This window comes from Pogona vitticeps, chromosome 11 (assembly GCF_051106095.1).
Source record: "Pogona vitticeps strain Pit_001003342236 chromosome 11, PviZW2.1, whole genome shotgun sequence".
Lineage (NCBI taxonomy): Eukaryota > Metazoa > Chordata > Lepidosauria > Squamata > Agamidae > Pogona > Pogona vitticeps.
This window is the reverse complement of record NC_135793.1, coordinates 5,272,216-5,297,421: the sequence shown is the minus strand read 5'-3', so window position 1 is coordinate 5,297,421 and position 25,206 is coordinate 5,272,216. Positions and strand designations below refer to the sequence as shown.

At 42.9% G+C, this 25,206-nt stretch overlaps 1 protein-coding gene across 16 annotated transcripts in view; it reads right to left on the bottom strand.

Moving 5' to 3' along the window:
* The window catches only part of TENM1 (teneurin transmembrane protein 1), a 705,377-nt gene that overhangs the window by 17,142 nt on the left and 663,029 nt on the right, over positions 1-25,206 (bottom strand). For 13 of the 16 annotated variants that reach the window (XM_078380797.1, XM_078380802.1, XM_078380800.1 and 10 more), the window contains 7 exons: positions 20,006-20,160; positions 14,025-14,391; positions 12,292-12,802; positions 8,181-8,353; positions 6,628-6,863; positions 1,421-1,717; positions 548-649 (listed from right to left, as the gene is read on the bottom strand). In XM_078380797.1, coding sequence (XP_078236923.1) covers positions 548-649; positions 1,421-1,717; positions 6,628-6,863; positions 8,181-8,353; positions 12,292-12,802; positions 14,025-14,391; positions 20,006-20,160 — 1,841 coding nt within the window. The remainder of the gene's footprint in view (positions 1-547; positions 650-1,420; positions 1,718-6,627; positions 6,864-8,180; positions 8,354-12,291; positions 12,803-14,024; positions 14,392-20,005; positions 20,161-25,206) is intronic. The other 3 variants (XM_078380808.1, XM_078380810.1, XM_078380811.1) reach the window with 1 other exon arrangement.

Genomic DNA, 25,206 nt, shown 5'->3' with positions numbered 1-25,206 from the left:
CCCAGGCTGGATCTTTTCGGTCCAGTGGTAGGTAGAGCTACCCTTTTCTGGACTGATTCCTGTATGAAGGATCACTGTAAGGGAGCTTACGCCCTAGAGTTGGGCACAACTGGACTAAATGTCAGGGGAAACCTTTACCTTACCTTAAACCTCTTGAGATTTGACATCTGAGAGAGGCATTTAAGGTAGTTTTTTAAAAGCATGTCCTAATGCCGTAGCTGTTCAACACACACCTTATGTCCTCTCCATTGGGAAAGGCATGTTGAACCTCAAATAAGAGGTTGTATCATTTGAATTTAATTTAGATATATTCCAGAGGGAGTTAACATTATGATCCACATTCTCCCCTTCTCTCCACACACATAGGAATAATTGCTGAAAATCTCCCTCAATGTCTTTTTCCCCCCTGATTGATGAGAGACACACAAATGTATTTGGGCAAGACACTAAGGACAGACCACAATTAGGTTCAAGCTGGACGTGGCTTCAAACCATTGTTTGCACCCATTATTAGAATCCAAACCATGGTTTGAGTTTTTGAACCTACCACAGGCAGACCCAGGTTTAAATCTGCTTGCCTGCCTTCTTTTTTCATCTTCTCCACACTCAGCTTCATGAGTTTACTTCTGTCTCCATTGTGCAGCAGTCTCTGGAGGTAGAGTGGTGTCCATTAAACTACAGTTGCCAGTTCAGACATCACCTCAAATCATGGTTTCTCAATCCACTTCAAACCATGGCTTCTGATTCTGACTCCCCCCCCCCCCAGTTGTGGTGGGCCTTGATAAACCATGTAAATGATTTTCCTTAACAATTTTCTGACATGATGTCTGAATTGAGATGAGGTAGGATTTGGAAAACGATATTGTTTATGAGTTTTCTGAGAGTCCCTTCTCAACCATTGCTTTCAGCCTATTCCATTTGCATTAGGCACTGTAAGAGCTTAAACAATGGTCAAACCCACTGCTTGATAATATCTACCTATATTAGGTAGAAATAGGAAATCTCCATCTTTACGGGCTTCTCCCTAAATAACCTGGCAAATGTTAACTTTGGAATTTTTGATGGTAAAATGCTTGGTTTTAGATATAGATCTGGAATGTTCTTGTTGTCCCAACTGAAATACCTAACAGGAAGCAATGAAACCTGAAAACAGTTTTTTGGCTTAATGTTCTTTTTTTATCGCTTCACTGAGGTTTAAACACAAGAACATTCTTCTTGTCCATGTCCTCAAATCTAATTTTATCTTCCTTGATATTTCAATACTTCTCTTAATCTCGGAGGTTTGCACAAGACAGCCAAGTATAGAAATTCTTGCTTCTTTGAATCCCAAATAAGAGGGGCTCTAGCACACCATCTAGACCAACTGGCCCTGTGATCTTTACAAATGTTTTAATCCCCAGCCCGCACCCCAAGGAATCACCTTTTCTAGGTATGTGTAGCTCCATATTTTTCCGTCGGCCCACGTTCTAGAAATGATCTTCCCACCGGGGTCATACTCCATTTTCTCAGTCCACGTCCCTCTCTGGATATAGGTCACTAATCCCGAATGTGAGTAAGTGATGTTGACTTCGTTGTATTTGTTCATAGGGGACCACAAGATGGGGCGGCCTGCCTGGTCATAGAGAATCCTCAGAGTAAACTTCCGATGATCGTCGTAGATCTTCCCTGTTCTTGTCGTGTGGTCGAAATCAATAGATAGTAGGTTTCTGTTGTGTGCCTGAAGAACAGGGCAAGAAGAACATCTCCCTCATCAAATTTGCTGCCAGGAAACCTCACGTTATTACCTCTGAGAGCAGTGAAAATTAATGTTCCAAGCTTAGAATTTTTTTCTGTTAATATGAATATGTTTAAATGGGAAAACAAACTTTATCTATAAGATCTGTATCTTTGTTCTATGCCTGCACCCTGATGAAAGATGGACACCAGAAGTTCACTTGATGGATGGAAAGAGAAAGGACAAGTCAAGAAATACAGAAGGTAGTGTCTGAGGTAAACCCTATTCAGGCATTAAATAATCATGCTCACTCTACATGTGATGGGGAAAGTGCCCTAGTTCTGCCCCTTCCCATTGTTACTTTACATGGGGATTTTATGCACAAGTCACTGAGGTGAAAAAAAATGATGATGAGGGGAAGGCTTGCACGTAAGGATGGGACTTTCAGGGGTTTTTTTGGGTTTAAAATCACAGAATTCCCCAAGAATTTCCACCTCGTCGACTGATCTCCCAGTCTGGGCAACAGCTCAGGCTGCTCTGCCCCACCCCCTTGGTGAGCTGCCACTCAGACCAAAGGGCGGGGCAGATAAATCTGTGCAATTGCCCTTGACTGGGAGATTAGCCGAGGAGGTGGGAAAAGCAAGCAGTCTGGGCCTAGTGAGGGGCTGGTTGACTGAGGAGATGGGAGAGAGGAGCAGCAGCAGCTCTACTGTCACCTTTTTGAACTGGGATGAATTGGGACAAACTGGTTTGGGCCCATCTCTAATCATAGCTATAATTGACTATTAAAATCTGGACAGCCACACCGCCACCCATTTGTTAACTATCTCCTGACACACAGTTATAACTTCCCTCCACTCTTTGATGATACCCCCTAATGTTTCTCTGCTCTTGCCATAAATACAAACAGATTTTCTCCTGAACTAGAGACCTACCTACAGAAGCATTCTGTTTCCCTCAGTGGCCAATCAAATGCTCTAAGAAGCGGAAATTGGAAACTAAATTCGGGAAGTAAAAGGATGGCAAATAACAGTCTTTGATTTCTGGTGAACATCCTGTTGCAAAGATTTGAATCAACAGCAAAACCGACAAACAAAACTGCTCCCAACAGACTAAAGAGAGGGAAAAGAACACTTAGCAGAGAGGCAGGGCTCTTTTTTAATTCAAAAGTGGGAAGGAATGATTGGTTAGTGCTGAATAGATTGACAGTCGCCCCAGCTCAGAAAGGGTCACTCCCAGCCACACCTACTAGAGGCAGCATGCGAGGTTGTAAAAACTCCAACACCATCCCAACAACGGTTTCTCTACGTGGAGAAAATTAGTATTCCTTGTCTTTTCCTGAGATCATGGAGGTGATGTTCAATTTGGTGAATAAGTGAGCAGCACAAAATTTAGATGGGCTATACTTGAGAACATATGAGAGTGAGGAGTGGGGGCTGAAATAATCCACCCTCCTCTCTCCCTTCAAATTTGGCAGGCTTTCGGCAGAATCTATAGCAATCAGTGTCTATGTGGGTTGTTATTTTATACCGTTACCTTAAATGCTAACCATTCAATGTACTCATCAAGGTCTCCCCAAGGAGTGTTTCTGTCAAATAGAAAACAGATTTCCTAAGGCATTTCCCCTGCAAGTTATTGATGCCGTTTGGATCTTAAATTTAACTCTGTTAATTAAACAGAAAAAATATTGACCACCTGCCATTGGGATTTGTTAATACTCTTGTTAAATACAAAGCTCAAAGGGCAAAGTTGATGTGATGGCAGCAGTTCCATGAGTGTAAACAATAGAATTAGAAATATTAAAGAAAATTGGGCATGGATAAGGAACTCTTGAAATCTCTCCCCAAAGGAGAATCAAACTTTAGAGACTATGGCACAAAACCATTCCAAATTTCCCTTTACATCTCTCTCCCAGCCCTATAAAGGCCCTTTCTTCCAGCTCCCCATCACCTCTTCATCTTTGATCCTTTATTTCTCTGACCAGTGATGGAAGCAACAGCAAAACCTGGTCAGTTACCCCTAGACAGCAATTTTATGTAAATTGCTGCAAAACAATTCAAGCGGTTCACGGCACAATCACATGTTCACGCAACCCCCAGCGAAGGGTAGCATCCTTAAATAAATTGCTGCTGTTAATGTTATGATGGTTCTAATGATGTGTTATATCGCTTCTACGTGACTGTTTCCGTTTCTTTTCTTTTTTAAAACTGTCTAAAAGGAACAATGAAAGTGTGAACATTTGGGGAGGGGAAAACTAAAAAGCTTCCAAACATTCCACACACACCCTGAAAACCAATATGAAAAAAGAAATAGTGTGTGTTAATCATTACACTGAAGGAGTAACACTGTTGTAGGTCATGAAGTTATTTTTGCAAAAGAAACACTGTCACACCCTAATCCCTCCTAGTGCTAATATTTACAGATAAGCAACCAGAGGGTTTGCAAGGCATAAGAAGATGGCAAGAGAGGGCATGGTGGACGTGATTATTAAAGCCTCCATAGCAGCAACAGCTGCTGTATTTTGCTTTTGTTTTCTTTCTTAATCTTTTTAAAGAAATAAATGAAGACAGAAAGGCAAGAGAGACACAGAGGTGTACATGCATGTGTATGAGTATGTGTGCACGCATGCACACATGTTTGTGTATACATGTGTTGGTGAAAAGATGAAGACTTTTGTGTTTTCTTTGCTTTTTTTCTTGTGCTTTCCTTATCATCCAAAATAGAACCAAACCACATGGTATACTAAATTAGAAGTGCACAGGGGTGCACCTCTGAGGTTGCCTGACCAGTCAACACGACATTCCATAAGCAATTACTGATTGGAAGGGGCAGTTCAAATAAAAGCTTTTGAAGTGGCTCTTGAATTGAGACTAAATTTGGTCCAGTGGTATTAGACAGTATAGGATTTGTCTGCACCAAATCTGAAGACATTTCGACAAGACAAACATAATGTCTTGACCACGAATTATTAGGACTTGATTCCTAATTTTTAGCCTTTCGGCCATCCCTGTAGCACCAGCAATGCCGAGAAACAACAACAACAACTGGCATAGGGTAATAATATTAATGCTTGTCATTTGTAATACACAACTTAATCCCCATCATTTCCTTATCTTTTAAGTGGAATGTCTCTGAGATCCAGTATGAATCCAGTATGAATGACACATAGAATCATAGAACAATGGAATTGGAAGGAGTCTATAAGACCATCAATTCCCACACTCTGCTCAGTGCTGTGATGGATCCAACCCAAATGTGATGAATGGTTGTCCTATTTTCTCTTGAAGGCCTCCAGCGTTGGGGTACTTACCACCTCCCGAGGTCATTGGTTCCATTTTTGTACTGCTCTAACAGTTAAGAAGTTTTTCCCCTGATATTCAGCCTAAATGTGGCTTCCTGTAGTTTGAGTCCAGTATTACATACCCTGCACTCTGGGATGATTGCAAACAGAGCCTGTCTTTCTTCTGCATGACAATATTTCAAGTATTTGAAGAGTGCTATTGTATCTCCCCACAGTCTTCTTTTCTCAAGGCTAAACCTGCCCAGTTCTTTCAGTCTTTCCTCCTAGGGCTTGCTATCCAGTTCCCTGATCATCCTTGTTGCCTTTCCCTGAATTTGGTCCAGTTTGTTGGCATTCTTTTTAAAGTGTGGTGTCCAGAACTGGAAACAGTACTCAAGATGAGGCCTAACCAGTGCTGAATAGATGAGGACTAGTACCTCTCATGTACAATAGAGGCCAGTGCTCTATGGACCCTCAACAATCTGAACTTAAGACTATCCCCATCTTAAGAAAGATTCAATCACACAGCAACTGTTTATTGCCATACCATCACTTGCCCTTCCTAGTTGCTCCTTCTCGTTCACTGAATAACACCTGAATTTGCTGACAAATTAGCTAGTGATGGGCTTCTTCCTTACACTCATTACAGCAATGTGCAATCTTTGCTAAGCACTATGCCAGCTCCCTTAATATTTGTCATGGCTGCTGACACGCAAGCATGAGAATGGGCCCTTTCCTTCAGGAAAAGGAAATTTCACAATGTGGGTGGGTGGAAGGAAGGAAGGAGGACATGGTCATGTGAAAATCAGGGAAAAGAGTTATGAATAACCCAATGACAAGTCAACATAAAACTACTATGTGAGAACTCTCAAAATATTTAGGACAGGACAGAAAAGTTGACACCATGGTTGGTTCAGACAGAACAGTCCTGGAGTACCAAGAAGAATGACAAGAATAAATTCAACCAGAAGATGACATGAATTTCTAAAACAGTAGTTCCTAACCTTGGATACCCATATGTTCTTGGACTAAAACTCCCAGAAATCCTGGCCAGCACAGCAAGTAGTGAAGGCTTCGGGGAGTTTTGGTCCAAGAACATCTGGAGGGTCAAGGTTGGGAAGCACTATTCCAAAAGAATACTGTGATATATGATTTTTTTTGGTACTTGTACTTATTGCAATTTTATTTGTATCCAGAAAGTGTTCACAATGAAGGGGCAGTACGGAAGTTTAGATAGATAGATAGATAGATAGATAGATAGATAGATAGATAGATAGATAGATAGATAGATAGATAGATAGATAGATAGATAGATAGATAGATAGATAGATAGATAGATAGATAGATAGATAGATAGATAGATAGATTTTACATTAAAAAAGCGAGCAAAGTGTGCTGCTTATATACCGTCCCATGGCTCTTTAAGCACTCGCTGGGCAGTTCACAACTCAATTATGCAGGCTACACATTGCCCCCTAGCCCAAGCTGGCTGTGTAATCAATTTACTGACCTCAGAATGAGGGAATGCTGAGTGAACCTTGACATAGCTACCTGGGATTGAACCTTTGGCATGAACAGAGTTTTGGCTGCAGTACTGCAGTTTAACCACTGCTCCACAAAACGGAAGTCTTACCCGTAGCCTTCTTTCAAATGCAGAGAGATTGCCTTTGGTCTGCTCTTTCCGTTGTCTCCACTCAATAAGGTTGGAGTTGTGCTCCCCTGGTAGAGAGATATTGCATTTCCCTAAAGTGGGGTTGACAACCCCGGCGAGGATGTGGGGCTCGGCATTCAACGTGACCTCCATTCCACTTGCAAACGTGACTCTCAGGGAGCCGTCCGGACTGACCCGATAGATGTTCTGCGTGTTGTCTGTCAGCAACAAAACGAGAAAGGAGAAAGAGTTCAGCTCTTCAGCTTTGGGAGGGAAATGTGAAGTGCAGAAAGGTTATAGCTATTCATACTTTGGACAACGGCAGGCATCGCCAATGCCAGCTACTTCTCCCTAATTGGAAATCTGGAGGGCTTTCCAGCATACAGCAGTATTCTTATTTACATCAAGGTCTCGGTATTTGCATGTCAGCAGTGCTCAACAACTTGAATAAAGGTCTTCTGCTTTCTGAGACATTTCAAAAGGTTAACTCTTAAGTCAGCATTCTGGAGATTATGGATTCAATGCCTTTGGAGTTCGGATGAGATGACTCCGGCAGCGAGGGCGAAATCAACAACAACTCGACAACAACAGCTCACTGCTTAGATGAATTTAATGTGCCACTGAGGTCATCAAAGTAGCTAAAAAGGTTTTCACATAACACTGTCCAAAGGCTGTAACTGACATTGGAATGAATGAGGGTGAATACGCTTGTAGGATTCAACATTATATATTTCCTTGAGCTGAGGGATAGGAATGTCAAATGAGTGATGAAAACCCTATACAGGCATTCAGGCTGGGATTAATCTGAATGGATGAGAGGGCTAAGCAGAGCATGGTCAACACTCTGCCCCACGTTCTTGTCCTTCATAGTCTGAAAGGGACTGCATCCCATCATTTTAAACTTGTTTTATCAGTTCCTTTTTACTAACAGGTTGAAAGAACCCAACAGAAACTTGTTTTCAATGCCACATATTTGGAAACAGTCAACTAGAAAGAGTAAAAAATGGAACTGGACTACTATTATGTTAACATCAGCAAGACTGACATTTGCAAGAAACTGCAAAAACAGCAATCCGTTGAGTTTGGAAGAATGGTACAATGTGATGTGGAATTTAGCTATTAGTGATCATTTAACATGAACTGAAAGTTAGAAAAGAATAATTGAAAGAAAATAGTTTTAATGGGATTTGGAATGCTTTTTAAAGAACTTGTGCCATTAAACACAAATGATTCATGTGTACATCCGGACACATGAATCATTATATTTTTGGAAAGAGACAAGGCATACAATATAAAATAAGGTGAAATGTCTTGATGAAGATGTGTGTGTGTGTGTGTGTGTGTGTGTGTGTGTGTGTGTGTGTGTGTGTGTGTGTGTATGTGTATTGTTTGATGTATAGGTTTTTGTTTGTTGTTGAAATAATTTTTAAAAAGTTGCAGGAAACAGCTGGAGAGCGTCACTAAATTCCTTGAAGAGCCGTAAAAAAAAAACTACAGAGGATGAAAAAAAGAAAAAGTGGGTGCATTTTAATTACCTTGCTGTAAAGTGTAAATTGTAGAGGTGGCAGAAAAGTTGGTAGCTGTGATCACAGTTTCCTTATTTGAAATGTTGATTTCAACTTTCATCAGTTTTTCAATGTCACTGTGGAAGCTGCTGACTTCACCAGTTGGAAACGTGGCATTGGTTAAGTGCCCATCAGAGTCGTACCTGGGAAAAACAGAGGAGGTACGTAGAAAGGTAAGGTAAAATATGGCACATGGACACATTTATTGAAATAAAAAAACCTGGAAATGGTTGGATTTAAGCTGCAGGAAGATGCATATTTTGATCAACAGTCCCTTGGTGAATCCAGATTCACTCCTAGGCAAGGTCATCCACAGAAATAATCCGGGGGAACAAGGCAAAGTGTCGGAGCTTTTGCAACCTCGCATGCTGCCTTTATCAGGTTTGAATGGGAAGGGACCTTTCTGGAGTTGGGTGACTGTCAATCTATCCAGCCCTAACCAATTATACCTTCCCTGTCTCTGTTTGCTGCCTCTCTGCTGAGGGCCTTCCCCCTCTTTTTCATCGCTTGGAGTCAATCCACTCCCCTTCCCCTTTTAAAAGTGCATGATTACATGGGGAGAGATTGCAATCTGGAGCACCTGTAGATCGATCACATGATGCATGGGGACATGAGCTCTGTCCCAACCTCAAGCTTCCCAAAGCTCGACCTTTTTGGTCCAGATGTAAAGCTTCTGATTTTGGGGGCCAAGCTGGAGGGAATCCTCGGTAGATGGAGGGGTGGCTTTCTTGGAAATCGCTCTCCTGCAATCAGGCCCTTGCCTTTACAGCCATCTGATCATCCCCTGTCTCTACTTTGTGCAGAAGCAGGAGCTACGGGGCAAAATATGCAGTCACTACTTGGCCCAATTATTAGAAGAATATGTCTTCCCAACTGTCTGAAGAAGTTTGAGTTTAGGGTTTGCCAGGCTGGTTTCCCCGAAAACAGTATTAAAATGGCTGCTTATGCTTTGTTTTTCATCCCCCAGCCTGGGAAGCATCTCGACAACATGGTGAGCAACACTGCAAAGTGTGACTATGGAAAAATGTTGATGTGTAAAATTTCGTGTAAAATAGCAAGCAGCTCTTCTGCGAATTTTTGAATGATGACAAATTTCTGCACTGTTTGGTGTTTGGGTTTCCGGTGAGGCAAGAGTTACCACTAGGGGTCACTCTGTAGCCAAGGAAGTAAGAAACCGACCTGCTAGATCCTTAAATAAACAGTTTGTTGCTTTTCCACATCTTTCTGCTTTTCTTTGGGCATCAGAGAAATGGTTTCAGACTTTGCCTCCAGGTACAGAAGTGGACAGCAGGCGTCCTGATTAATGGAGGATGATTGGCAGACTGTCACAGGGAAGTGTACTGTCCCATACAAGTCTATTTCAAAGGTAAAGAACCCCAAAAAGGTACAGTAGAGGCCCTGCAGCTGTCAATCCAATTAGCGCCTGGATTGCAGAATAAGGAGCAGGAGTATATGTCACTGGACCAGACCCTTCCCCAGTATGGCGAGATGTGTGGCACTCTTTTTTAATGGGTGCTGATTTCTAGAAATTAGAAATTATCTACCCTCTTTTGTCTGATCCGTAATCCCTTCCTTTGTTAGTATCAAGCTAGCACAATGGAGGATTAAACTTCCAACCTTGGAGTCTGCAGCCAGAAACTTAAACCATGGAGCTATCTAGCAGTGGGTAGGTGCAGTTTATCAGGTGAGGACGAAGAGGTGTATGGGCGTGAAAGACAGGATGAGTGAGTAATCATGGATGCCAGGATCACATCTATCGAAATCTCTCCTCCTCTAAAACCATAAAGTAAAAGACAAATTCTGCCCTATGTATGGAACTTGAAAAGAGGTAGTTACAAAGAGAATGTTACAACAAAGGTAATACATTAGGATTTCAGTGAGGGATACCATAACTCTTTTGGTAGTGAAACTGGAACTGCAATTCAGAGTTACTTTGATAGTTACAGGAGTGTGGCTTCATGAGGTCGTGGAGAAGGAGAGGTTACCTACCTATAACCATGGTTCTTCTAGTGGTCCTCTGTGAATCCACACATCCTGCCCATCCTCCCCTCTGTCCATCACGTTGTCCTTGATATAGACCTTGGACAGCGGCAGACTCTTAGAGGAACTGAGAGGACCTTTGGAGGGTGGAGCATGCGCTCTACGGGGGAACGTCCTACTAATCACGGCTTTAAGCTCTAGAAACTTCCGAGATGTCCTGCACAGAACAACTCAATTATGTGGATTCACAGTAACCTCTCTTTCTTCTTCGTGGCCTCTGTGAATGCACACAATTGGGTGACTGACAGGCTCACTTACCGGATGGTGGGACGTCACGATAGAAAGGATGACAAGATTGCTCTGCCAAATGTAGCATCATTCTTCACCTGGATATCGAGACGGTAGTGTCTCACAAAGGTCAATGGATCAAGTGGTGGTACTGATACCCATAGTCATCTTGAGTTGGGTATCAAGAAGGTTCAGGATAATAATAAATGTCCCTGCGTGGAGGGGTATATTGGACTGGAGAAAGGTGTTGTCTCTTTGCCTGGCACTTGCGGGGAGACAGGTGAGAGAAACCTGAACCAGAGACCTGAATAGGTATTGCCCACCCTGATGATCTAGGGCTTGAATGGCCCAAGGCCGGGCTGGAATGAATAATCGCTCCAGCGTTCCGAAACAGGTCCAACTGAAGTGGTGGCAAAAAGGAACTGAGGGGAGCTTTGGAGGGTGGAGCATGTGCTCCATGGGGGAACGTCCTACTAATCACATGTCTTTAAGCTCTAGAAACTTCCAAGATGTCCTGCGCAGGCGCAGAACAACCCAACTGTGTTCATTCACAGAGGCCACGAAGAAGAAAGACGATCACATGGTACAAGGACTGGCTTGTTCTGTGACTTCTGGGTGATGAGTTAATAATGAGATAGACCAAAGGAGAATGTGTTTTGTGCCATGGCATCCAAAACATTTTTAAAAAATTAAAATAACTATTTTAGTTACTTTAGTTGAGAAATAGAAAGAGTGAAAAGTTGCTTTTGTACAACTGTAGCTAAAACAGAAACTTAACTAATTTGGGGTGGCTTTGGATCGGGAACTGTAATTTACTACTTTATAAAAGTCATACTCCATGTTCTTATCCCCCCCTTGCATCTGACCATCCCATACACTGAGAGAAACAGTCTAACATAGTGGATCCCATACTATAAATTCACCCAGTGGCTTGAAACAAAGCTGACACTTTCCATTGATTTTCCTGCTCTGATGATCCTAGCTCTGATGACAAGCTTAGGAACATGACAGGCTGTGAACAACTAGTAGATATAGACTACGCTGGACAAGCAAGGGGACTTTCCAAGCTTGGCTATGTGCAGAGATAGAAGGTAATGGATTAAAGTAACACAGTGACCTGTAAAAATATATCTATATGGCATACACCTTGGTGATCAAAATGTAACAAGATGGCTTCTGCCTAACATGTAATGTAATGCAGTTTGGTGGATTGGGTCCAGAGGTGTTTTGTATGTGTGTGTGTGTGCCCTGAATTCCACACATCCCACCTCCTTCTATAGGTGCCCACTCAGAAGTAGTGCCATGTAATTCACTGCTATGCCTCGTCCTCTGAGTGGACGACTGCGGGAGGAGGCGGGGTGCGGAATCCGGGACACCCACGCAATATCTGTGGGCCAAATCCGCCGAATTGCACTGAAGCACCGAAGTGTGGCAAATGCCCATCTCTAAACACAACACAACACAATATTTTTTAAAAGTTGCTGTCACAAGGCATCAAAATAGTGCAGACCTGAAGGCAAATCACACATTAGGAGCAATGCATTTTTCCTGCTTTTACAGCACACTCTTTCTAGGCATGCATTTTCCTCTAAGCCCAATCAATTTTACAACTGAAGCCCTCGTTTTCTTCCTAACGACCAATCAAAAAAAAAGAAAAAAAAAAAGAGTAAGCTAACTGCAAAATGCAGAGTGTGGCAAGCTCACGGCAGGACAATCAAAGACCTTTTATCACACCGGGGAGCTCCGCTTCGAATGAGACGCGAACTGCATTACTGAGTTCGGACATTCATAAGAAGGTCTGAAAGTCACTTACTCGTATACTGTGGTCCATCCGTACTCGTTACTTTTGGTGGCCAGAAGGCCTGTGGTTCCAGGGTAAGTCATCAGGGCTAGGTTGTAGCCCTGGGCATATACCCTTTTGAGGATCCCATTGCTGCTGATGGTCAACCAGTACACCTGACCTCCGGGCATCACCAGCCAGAGTGGCAAGCCACTGGCGTCTCTGCGAATATGAACCGAATTCCCATTGCTGTTAGTAACCGTTACAAGATCGCCTTCTCCATTGTACGTGAAATTGTACATGAAGTCCCTGGTGATGAGGTTGAGCGTGTGCACGTGTGTCCCGTTGCTGGTGAAGTGATACAGTTCCTGGTCTGGTGGGGACGCGATCTCGTACATATTCATGTCATTCAGATGGGCCTTGTTCCGACTGATGGCGCGGATGCGGATGTTGCCGAGGTCGGCTATGTACAAGGTCCCGTCGGGAGACACCGCGAGAGAAGAGGGAGCTTTCAGCTTTGCATCCTTGGCGTACCCGCCGTCGCCTACAAAATGACACAGAATGACTTTATCAAACCATAGTGACCAATGGAAAATGGGAATTCGCAGTATTATGTCTAGGATTTTTTTTTTTACTTATGGTGACCTTTTCCAGGGTTTTCCAGGTAAAAAATACAGAAAAGTGGTTTACCATTCCCTTCTTCTGGGACTGTGCAGCTTACCCAAGGCCACACAGGCTGGCTCTATTTGCAGGAGGCACTGCGTGGAATCAATCTCTCAACAGCTCTGTTGACCAGATGATCCTCAAAAACTCAAGAGAGGCATTCACCAGCGACTGGACAATTCATTCCACCTAGCTGACCCTATTTTTTCCTTTATCTGTTTAAGCCTTGTCATGTTGATGACATTTAAAAGCCTCCTTTCCCGCAGGTTTGCTCTTACAATACTAGAACTTAAGGCCATCTAAGAAACCCAAGGGGTGGGAGGTTCACAACAGCACAGACAAAAGGAGGTATATTCCAATACAGCATATAATCAAACTATACGATCTTCTCCCACAAAATACAATGATAGTTGCTTACTTGGAACAAGGGGTGTTCAAGGAGATGCAGTATATTCACAGAGGACCAAGCTGTGAATGGCTGCTAGTCACAATATACTATAGTTTCAGAGATACCAGAGACGCCTCTTGCTACCAGTAACTGGGGAATATGAATGGGGGAGTGAACTTACCGTATTTTTCGCTCTATAAGACGCACCTTTCCATAAGACGCACCGATTTTTTAGGAGAAGAAAACAGGAAAATATAATCTGTTTTCTTCGCTCCATAAGATGCACAGACTTTCCACCCCCCTGTTTTGTGGGAAAAAAGTGAGTCTTATGGTGCAAAAAATACAGTATATCCTGCTTATGGGCTTTCCACTGGGACATCTGGTTGTTTACTTTGGGAATTGGATGTTGGAATAGGAAGGTCCAACCCAGTCTCCTCCAAATGTTGTAGACTTTATGATACCCTTCTGAGTCTGGTGGGAGATGTTAAGTTGAAACATCTGGAGGGGATAGGGATAGAAAAGGCTGAATAGGATAGAAAAGGCTGAATAGGATAGAAAACGCTGAATAGGATAGAAAAGGCTGAATAGGGCAGAAAAGGCTGAATAGGACTTTGGTCTGGTTCAGCCGGGCTCTTCACATCTTTCTGTACAACTCTGCTCCTGGGGATATGATTCAACACAACAAAGAGGGAGAAAAGCCAATTTCAACACACACCTGAGAAGCAGTCACAATTGGGGTCAATCTTGCAGTCGCAATCTGTTGGCGCTCCAGCAATGATCGAGATTTCCCCATTGGTTGTGACTTGTTGGATGCGATTGATCTTGCGCTCATCTGTCTCCGCAATGTACAACACTCCGCTGTGGGAAATGCCAATGGCCCTGGCGGACTCCAGGGTGGAATGGATGGCCACTTTGCTGACCAGGACGTGGTCTATGCCTGGCACCTGGCAGTGGATGGGGCGGCCTGCGATAATGCGCACACGCCTGTTTTCAGAAATTTGCAACACAATGTTATTGTCCAGCACGTACAAGGAATTGTCAATGGGGTTGACCACAAGGTCTGTTGGCCACTCTAGGCGGACCTGAAAAATAAAGAAAAAGACGGGCTTAAGGGTTCAAGATTTCCCTGTGTTTCTACTTTCTGCTAAAGTACGATAGATATGACAGCACTTTTCAAATACTTAAAAGGAGATGCAGGATCTGTCCTCAATCATCCCAGAGTGCCAGGCACATAATAATGGGCTCAAGCTACAGGAGGCCAGATTTAGGCTGAATATCAGGAAAAACTTCTTACCTGTTCGAGCAGTACAACAATGGAACTACAGTAATTACCTTGGGAGATGGCCAGCTCTGCAGCACTAGATGGAGGCATTCCAGGGACAATTGGACAAGCCATCTGTCAGATCTGCTTTGATTTGGATTCCTGCACTCAGCTGGGATTGGACTCAATCATCCTACGAGTTTGTGATTCTAAACAGCCTCCAGCAGCTCTCAAGACAAGGGTGGACTGACATGAGGTCGATGGGCCATAAATCCCCTCCATTGATGGATCTTTTAAAACACGTGTGTGACGGGCTTTAAAAGACCACTGCACTGAATTCTGGGGTGTATTCTAATTCTACCGACATTCTAGTGTATTTAGGATTAGCAGTGGGGTTAATGAGTGATTAGTGTCAGCAGAAGGGCTAAATGTGTCATTCTTGAATCTCCCAAATCCAGTGAGAATCTGAGCATTCAACACCCATCAAAGGGGGTCAACCTCCTGCCAACCGGAGTGTGCTCTGCTTCCTAGCATTATCATTTTCCTAGTGGCGAGGGAACAACACAGGACACCCTTTAAATCCCATTATGTTACTTTGGCTGAAACAAAGAGCTACTCCAAAGGCAAATATCAATAGATTTGGTGGGACAATTTTATTTCTAGATGATTATCACTCTCTATGGCTAGGCTTGGCTCTAGTATCAGGCAGGGGAAGGTAGCCACTGCTTTACAGTTGCATGAACTACAGCTTTTGAAGGAACAGCACATTGCCCAGGAATGGACAATTATAATTGTCTGAAATACTGCTGCAAAATGAAGGCGAGGTCCCTTTGGACTGTCAGATTTTGTGATGTCTCATACAGGCATTTTGAGAAAACCAGCTGATGCTCAGATAATTGATGCTTTTAACAAGGTGAGGTTAATGTGATTGCTACATTGGAATCTGCTTGGTTGTAAAGATATGTGACACCATTTAGAGCACTCGTTATCTCTTGAAAATCCTCCTCACCACAGACTATTTCTCTCTTAAAATATATGGCTACCTGGCATTCAGATGAATGTGGCAGAGTACATTCAAGTGGCTGGTGGTGGTCATATTTTTAAAAGAAGATGGAAAGGGTGAAGCAGCTAAAAACAGATTCTTGTCTTTAAATACATTTATTTTGTGCCATTTCCCCCATGAAGTGTATATTTTTAAGAACAAGAATCTGTTTTCAACCAGAATGTATAGGTGCCTTGGATCCTTTTAAGGAGGAAGGTGGGGTAAAATATTTTAAATATAAGTAAGTAAGTGACCGAGCAAGCAAGCAAGCAAGCAAGCAAGCAAGCAAGCAAGCAAGCAAGCAAGCAAGCAAGCAAGCAAGCAAGCAAGCAAGCAAGCAAGCAAGCAAGCAAGCAAGCAAGCAAGCAAGCAAGCAAGCAAGCAAGCAAGCAAGCAAGCAAGCAAGCAAGCAAGCAAATTAGCAAGCAAGCAAACAAACAAGCAAGCAAGCAAACAAGCAAGCAAGCAAACAAGCAAACAAACAAGCAAGCAAGCAAACAAACAAATTAGCAAGCAAGCAAGCAAACAAACAAGCAAGCAAGCAAACAAGCAAGCAAGCAAACTAGCAAACAAGCAAGCAAACAAGCAAGCAAACAAGCAAATTAGCAAGCAAGCAAACAAACAAGCAAGCAAGCAAACAAGCAAGCAAGCAAACAAGCAAGCAAACAAGCAAGCAAGCAAGCAAAACACTTCCACATCCTCTATCTCTTCCTCAGTAGGAGGGATGTGGAAAAGAGGGAGGCTGGAGTGGTGCATAGGTCATCGTCATTGCTGCATCTCTGGCTGATGCTCATCCTCCTGTCAGTGACCATATAAAGGTTTCCAGACTAAGCCTCCTGAGTCTCCAGCCCAACAAATTTACATAAATTTACAGCCTTGGCAGAACTATTGCATTTGCTATGGAACGCATGCAATCAGAATCAGATGTCTTTAATCTTTCAGGTGTATGACTTAAAAAAAATCTGACATGCTGATGTTCAAGAAGAAAAGCTTCATCAGTGCTAATTTGCAATCCAATTGAATTATACTGTCACCGGGTTGGAAGCCCTGATCACAGCGCTCTGTGAACTACCTAGTTGTTAGGAAATGACAGAAATCAACATTTCTCTCTCTCTCTCTCTCTCTCTCTCTCTCTCTCACACACACACACACACACACACACAAAGCCCACCCCCCCAGAGAGTCTCTGCTTGAATCACCTGTCAAATAAATTCTATTTCAACTATGTGCTAAATAATGAGTTGTTGATAAACAGTTAACTTCGCTACAAGTTTAATTTACATGTTGTTAATTTTGGTGCCAACTTATCAACCAGCCTGTCAGAGAAATGTTTTTTTTTTTAATTTTGACCATAGTTTCCCACTTTCCACAGCCCTCTGCCTTCAACAAGGCTCTGACATCCACAGACCTGAGACTAACGTTTGATTTGCAGCATTTCAATTGGTGATCATTATCATCATTGCCATTTTCTGGACTGGTGTAGTTGTAACGGGGAAGGGGTCATAGCTAATTGGTAGAACACATGGGTTTGCACATAGAAAGGGCCAAATACTGCTTCCCAGATGTTCTGATAAAGGTATTGGGGGGGGCGGGGACACACTCCTGTATGAAACTATGAGAGTTACTGCCAACAACAGTTTTGACAACAACAACAACAAAAAAGGTGAAAAATGAAATGCGAAGTATTATTCATTTATTTACTTATTTGGTGAATTCTGTATTTTTTCTTTCATGGTAGACTGCTCTCATGTGGTGGAAATGTAAAACATATAAAGGTTTAACACTATACAGTTAATGATTGAGGATGATGGGATTTTATATGTTTAAAACATAAAGATTAAGGAAAGCGATCTGCCCTAAAACTTGGATCTTAGCTGCAAAGGAAGTCCTGCGCTCTACCAGAAACAGTGACGAATGAATATTTTTGTTGATTTGATATAGATTACTAAGCTATTGTAGAAAGTATAGTGAGACCCTCACCTATTTAGGTCTCACGCTCGAAAAACAGAAGATGCAAACTAAAAATGATTGATGGCCGGTCTCCCATGGATAATGTAATTTGAGAAACACTTTCAGAAGTTTGGATTTGAAACAAAACCAGTCTGAAAGATGGACAACAAAGCTTGGATGATTTATATGGCCCTTCTCTTCAGGACAGCTGTCAATGTAGCCCTGAATGTCTTGTCTGCCTGTGAGGATGGCAAAAACTAAGAGAAGGGTGCCCTCAGAAGAGCTTAGAAGCCAAGGAGGAATGATATGGTTTTTCAAACAGCCTGTATGAAAGCTGTATAGGGCCTTAGAAGTCTTAGCCAGAACTCTGAACTGGTTCTAGAAATGGACTGGCAGCCAGTGAAATTGTTGTCATACATGAGTTCTACGTCCCTGCAGCTACAGTCTGTCCACAGTCTGGCGGTACTGTTTTGAATCAGCCGATGTTTCTGAACACACTTCAAGAGCAGCCCCATGTACAGCATGCGGCAGTAATCTAGACAGAAAGTAACCACACCTCCTAGATGTATTTATTCACCATCTCAGAACCTGGCTAAGGAAAAAAGCCATGAGCCATGGGACAGGGAGGGGGTAGAGATGGGATCCAGCATTTCCTGCGCCTGCTGCTTCTCTGCTTAAACCTTCATCCCCTGCCCCCTGAATGTTTTACAGTGCCATCTGACCATGGGGGCACAGCAATAAATCTCGCTCCTGCTTTAGGCTGCAAGCTTGAGAACTGTTCTTCTTAAAATAAAAAGGCCATTGTTAACTATGCCGCTTTAAACACTTCATCGACACTACTCATTAAAAAAGTTCAGCCCGTTCTTCCATTCAGCGCAACATCTGACCAACCATTATGCATTCTATAATGATTCCATTAAGTTTCATTATTCAGAGGCTGTTCCGTGCGCCTGGGTTTATTTGGGTTTTAAACATAAGCTGAGTGGGAGAAGTTGCTTCCAAGGTCTCAGACTCCTGGCGGTGGTGGGGAGGATCCACTGAGACCATAATTTTCCGTTTGGCAATGATATTTCAACCCTCTACAGCAAGACAGTAGCTTTTATACTGAATACTCTGTGTGTACATGTCAGGAATTGTATAACTTGTTGTACAATAAATGTATTTAAAAAGAAGTTTTGACCAGATAAAAGCAGGGCCGCATAGATCTGAGCAGGGGTGGGTGACCCGTTGTCTTCCGGATGCTGCTGGGTGCCCATCCTTTCTGACCATGAGTCATGCCAGCTTTATCTGATGGGAGCCAGAGTTCTACAATATCTGGAGAGAATGGGATCGCCATCTGCCATCAGAGGCCGTCCCAAAATACACGTCCAGTTAGGTACAGTCTCACACATCTAGAAGGATTGCCAATGCATTGATTGAAGCGGGAAACTACGGGCCTGACTTGGCAAACTCTAGAATAATGGTACCCAACTTTAGGTTTCCCAGATGTTCTTGGAACTGTTGTGCTGGCAAGGGCTTCCGGGAGTTGCAGCCCAAGAACATCTGGAGACCCAAGGTTGGGAACCACTGATCTAGAATAATCTCGTAAAATCCTGAAGCATATCAGAACTCATATCAGAACACACATAACCACACGCCAATCAACCAGCAACATATATTAATATTAATATAATAGCGCTGCATGTATTTCTTGGGTACTTTTTCTTGTTAAAATAGGGCTGGAATACTATGGATCTTTCTGATGTTATCGGTCTTTAAGACTATACATTAACTCGTAGCCTGGTCAACTGTGACGCGTCATGGAGTTGTAGCTCTGGAGAATTAGAGGTTTGCCATCTGTGAAATATTTGTGCATTTCCACATGTGGTTAAGTCTAATTGTCCCAGTTGGCTATAGCCATCAATGGGACTCATTAAGTCAATACTTATGGAACTCTACTTGATTTACTGTGTCTACTCTAGTTGGGACTAATAATTAGGTTTAGCAGAAAGAGATGTCGCAAATTCATCACGATCACAAGGACTAACCTATAAGAGAATTAAAAGCACCTCTTCCCCATGTCCTCTGGCAATGCTCACCTCTGGCCAGGGAAATGGGGTGGGTGACTGGGATTTTTTGCTTTGGATTCCTTGGGCCCCCCCAGGAAAGAGTTTTCAGAGTGGGCACAAGACTGTGGTGGGGGAAAAGGCGAGACATTTCCCTTGTGCTCACAAATCACTAGAATACCGCTCAACAGATGCATCACACACATTCATAAAAATGAATGCATACGATGCTAGGATCATATTTCAAACTGAGATTTACAAGAAGCATCACAACTGGGCTAGACGACAATCGAGGAAAACGTGATTAGCCATGCAAATGGTCTGCTTCAAGCTCAGATTTCGGTTAGACAAGTTTCCATGCTGAAAAGTGACAATGGACGAAAATGATCGGTGTCTACCTGAGTGATGTCCATCCCAGCATCACAGCTCAGTGGCTGCGTTGATGTGAGGCCATTTGAGCCTATTAAGGTTGTGATCATACCATTCCCATCAATCTTCCGAATCATGGTTCCGTCAACAAAGTAAATGAAGCCGTGCTTATCTACAGTGATACCTGTTGGGAAAGAGGAAAGAAAACTAAGCAACAGGACAACCAGAGGTTAGAACCCCCAAAATGCCCCTTTTATTTGTTCTGAGAGTTTTGGTGTGTGTGTGTGTGTGTGTGTGTGTGTGTGTGTGTGTGTGTGTGTGTGTGTGTGTGTGTGTGTGTGTGTGTGTGTGTGCGCGCGCGCGTGTGACAGAGAGAGAGAGAGAGAGAGAGAGAGATCAAACTAGAGATGGGCATGAACTGGTTCATCCCAGTTTGTAAAACTGACAGCACAAGTGTGGTTGCTCCCTGCCTCTGCCTCCTCCAGCAAGCAAGCTGGGCCTGATGAGTGGCTGATTGACTGAGGAGGCAGGGGGAGTGCAGCAGCAGTAGCTGAACTGCCACCTTTACAAACCTGCACAAACTGGGATGAACCACTTCATGCCCATCTCTAGATACAAGCTAGTGTATTCAACATGCAAGGAGGGGGGTCTCACTAACCCCACACTTTCTCTGTCTCTACTTCCCACACCCTCTTATGCATAGTCTGAACTGGAGAGCCTTGTCTGTCTGTGAGGGGTCCTCCATGAGAGTTGGAAGCATAGAAAACAAGGCTTTTGGTGGGCATGAACCACCAGTTTGGTGGTTTGTACTGTTGTATCCATCGGTCCAACAGGTGTTCTGTGGTTCCGAGCTCTGCCTCCCCTGGCAGGCACTCACTCAGAGGCAGTGCCCAGACGAATTGGGGCAGGAAGGCTGGGGAGCTGCCTTTGACTGGGCATCCGACAGAGGCGGCGGGGCTCAGAACTGTGGGACATCTGTCGGGCTGATCGATGACATGGCAGTTCATGGCCATCTCTAATTATAATTGCAACAAGAGATAGGGAGATAGGTGGATCGACAGAGAGGCAGATCAAGAGATAACATAACTCTCTGCATTTGACATTCTGATGTATTAGAATTATATTTGACGATTTTCGATATGATCCATCTGGAGCCGGGAATTATCATCAGTACTTCGGGGAGAAACCTCAATAACTGCAGAAGCACACCAAAAAATTGAGAGGAGAAACACTGGGTGGGTGGGGGGGTAAATGATCTGAAACATCACAGGGAAGACCAAGCATACTCCCGAGGCACAGAATGTTGGCTGATAATTCAGGGGGAAATACGGCGAATCCATGGGAATTTTTACAACCTCGCATGCTGCCTTTAGTTTGGCTGGCTGGGAGGGACTTTTCTGGGCTGGGGTGGCTGTCAAGTACTAAACGAATAGTTCCCTCCTGCCTATGATTTCAAAGAGAGCCCCACTTCAGTGCTGAGAGCTTTCCCCCTCTCTTTGGTCAGCTCAGGTTTGTTGCTGAAAGCAGTCATGTTTGTCAGTTTGATCTGTTCAATTGTAAGTAATGAAGCCTTTTATTCTTTCTCCTTTGAATGTCTCAAGAGTGAGTTACTGAGACTGCCAATGTCAGTTATTTACAAAAATAAGGAGTGGACTAATCTGGGGCATTTGAACCTATTCTGCTTTGGGAACCCCTGCACTTCTGCTGTGCATCTAGGAGGAATTTAACGTAAAGTTCAAAACTCAGCAACAAAATCAACAAGGAGAAGAAATAAAATGAAATATTCTAAAAGGGAGTACACTTTCTCTCCCAGCTAGGAAAAAAAATGGTTAACATCAACAAGTTTATCCTTATGTTTGGGAGAACAGCTGCCAGAGTCATCACAAAATAAAAGAAGAAGAGAACAGCGAAACCTATTGTGGCATGGCATCTAGTGTGTTTTTAAGGCTTAGAGATGTCGGTGCAATTTGTAAATTAACTAACGGTACAGTTGCTATTGTTGTGTCAGCCAAGGCGATAGGACTCAGCCAACTGCAATAGCGGATATAGATTGTTGCCTAAAGCTACGTATCCCATTGACCTTTTTTTGTCCCCACCAAACTAGTCAATTTATACTATTGACATCCCATTCAGTATCACTCCATCTCAAGCTGGCATGGTATTATTTCCAGATCATGCTGTTTTGGGTGCTGGCCGTAGCCGTGGGTGGATAGATGGTTAGCTCTGTTTCCATACATGCCATTCCCCTAGCTGGCTCTTTCCTTGGCTGCACTTGGAAAGCAACAACACGCATGCACTTTAATATCGTGCGGTTTAGTTTGGGCCTCAGTGTTACTTACTTAAAACCTTTATTGGCATTAAAAGGGGATAAAACAGCAGTAACAATTTATGTCATAGTGTTACAAACCAAGAAGGACGGGTGTGAAGGTAAGAACTGGGAGGGTGATGCGGGGGGAGGATGGGGCAGGGGTTTTGACTTGGAGACCGCTAAAAGAAAATCCGCTACCACGCTAGTAATGGTCGCCGAGTAATCGCTTAAAAGGGTGGGGAGGGGGTCAGCTAGGGAAACAAAAAGGGACGACAGAAGGGGTTCAAGGATGTTGTTTCTTAAATGTTGATGAGTCGGGCAGCGGAATAATATGTGGTCTAGGGTATCGGGCTCAGATGAGCAAGAGAGACAGAGTCTATTGATGCGTGGTATGTTTGCAAATCTTCCAAAGTGAACAGCTGAAGGGAAAATGTTTAGTCTTGCTAGCATAAAAGCCCTCCTTTTACTTGGATTAGGGCCTCAGTGTTAAAACAGCACACTATGGCAGTTTCACTGTTAGAAGGAGAACCAGCTTTATCCCACCAGAGACACATCTGTAACAACTCCAGTGTTTCCATAACCGACATCTAAACAAAGTCCTTTGTTCATCTCCCAATCAACAAGCTAAAGTGAGCTAATCTGCCACTGGCGGAGCTGGGAAATTCCACTGGAAGATAATCAAACATCTATTACTTCTTAAGGCAGTTTTATTTCTAATTGCAAAGCTGCCTTCTTATCAATTTCTATCCTTAGGTGCTAAGGAAGCACAACAAGAAATAATCTAGAAGAACAACTTTCAGGCTCAGTTCTTCAGTACTTGTGCCTTAGCATATCAAACAGGAAATGGAGAATTTTCCCCAGCATATACATCTCAGTGCTTCGTGAGTGATTCGAGCAGGCATGAAGACATACGGGTCTGAAGCTGTGCTTATGACAGAGATGGGCAATTTGGGACTGTTGTCGGACGGATTTCTCATTATGACTTACCATTGTTGGGTAGAGTAGATGGGAACTGCACCTCAACAACGTGGGGGAATCCCAAATCATACGCCGTAATTTAAAGTATGAATGAGGGAAAAGGCTGGAGTGAAAGAACCATGAATCCTGAGAGGAAGAACCTAGGATAAGCCATGAGACAGAGGGCTTGTCCAGGCCACCAATTTTGTTTCCTACAAGGGCCAGCTACAAATTTCGGCAAAGTCCAAGCAATGTGAAAATAACAAGAGTTTCCCCCCACATTTCTGAGTCCATGAGACCACACCCTTCTTCCTGTTACTTTTTCTGTTAGCCTCCTTCCCTCCCTCCTCCATTTTCAGCTCTCCAAAAATAGATATATGGAGATGTAGCCCCACCACAGCTAGTGGTGAAGGCTTCTAGGAATTGCAGTCCAAGAACAGTCCAAGAACACCTGGATTACCCAAAGTTGGGAACCACTGTTCTATATGGATCATATACAGAACTTCTCATATATCATGTCTGAAAGAAGCCTCAAAATCTAACTGTGGTCCTCTCCCCTGCTTTATGAAACAAAACTGTGGAATTATCCAGCAAAGAAGTTTAAATTGCATGTTTACCACTACAATGAATATATTTCAAGCAGATGTATAAATTTAAAAAAAAATAAAACACATGCATTTGATTTGCATAGTCTATGGCTGGATTTTTTTGCAGTTTTTTTTTATGGTACTGTCCTTGACTGTCTGCTTTTTGAAGCTCTCTAACACACACGTCAAAATTCATCTTCCAAAGAATTTGCATATGAAAACTCCTTAAAGTTCCTGGAGAGATCAGCTAACAAGCAAAATCCAACAGTATTTTTTGAAAGAATTTGAAATTTCCTCATAAAACGTTTAGTACGAAAAGTGAATCCAGTTGGTTAAATTTATGGTTATAAAAGAGAAAGCTACAAGCCATCGATTTCCAAACTTTGAAATGTCTTTGGTAATTTTAATTAGACCCAAGAAACCACTAGCACAACTTTATGTGCTTAGTTATTTATAGGCTACTGAAATACACAACCGAAAATAAGATACAACTGATTTCAAAGTTAAAGATTTATGATCTCTCTCTTTTTTAAAATTGCGTTTAAACTACTTAAAAAGATAAGAGCAAACAATATCCCTGTACTTTCAGTTCTGGATCTAACATGCCTTTGTACATTCTCATATAAGACCATGAAGTTATACCTTTCAATACCTGGGGGATAAATATAGGAATATTTAGAGATCAAGGTTGATAAAGAAGATGCAATTAAGGCAAGTCGCTTGACTTACTAAATACTTCTGTTAACAGTTAAAAAATGAATTATTGGGTCAGAGGGAAAAAGAAAACTCATTTCATGCCACTGAGCTATGGGTATTTGTTTTTCAGAAAGCTCTCTCTTTATTCTGGGGAATCTGAAGAGGTTAGGTTAACTCTTAACTTGTACTCTCTGTATCTGATTAATAAAGTAGATTAACCTATTTTAAATTAAGTTCTATCTACCAGAGGAGGAAAAAACTCTGTGCATCCCCAAAGATCAGAACCATTGAACCAGGGATGGGGCTCGGGTTGTGAGACTTAAGTCTCGCTAGTGACTCAAAGACCAGCAGTCATCAGATCGAATCCACGCGACGGAGTGAGTGCCCGTCGCTTGTCCCAGCTCCCGCCAACCTAGCGGTTTGAAAGCATGTAAAAATGCAAGTAGATAAATAGGGACCACCTCGGTGGGAAGGTAACAGCATTCCGTGTCTAGTCGTGCTGGTCACGTGACCACAGAAACTGTCTTTGGACAAACGCTGGCTCTGTGGCTTGGAGACGGGGACGTGACTGGACTAAATGTCAAGGGGAACCTTTACCTTTACCTAGTGACTCAACTCACACTCAAGATTTTTTCTTCAATGACTCAGATTTGCCTCACGACTCATCCACCCCTTCCATTTT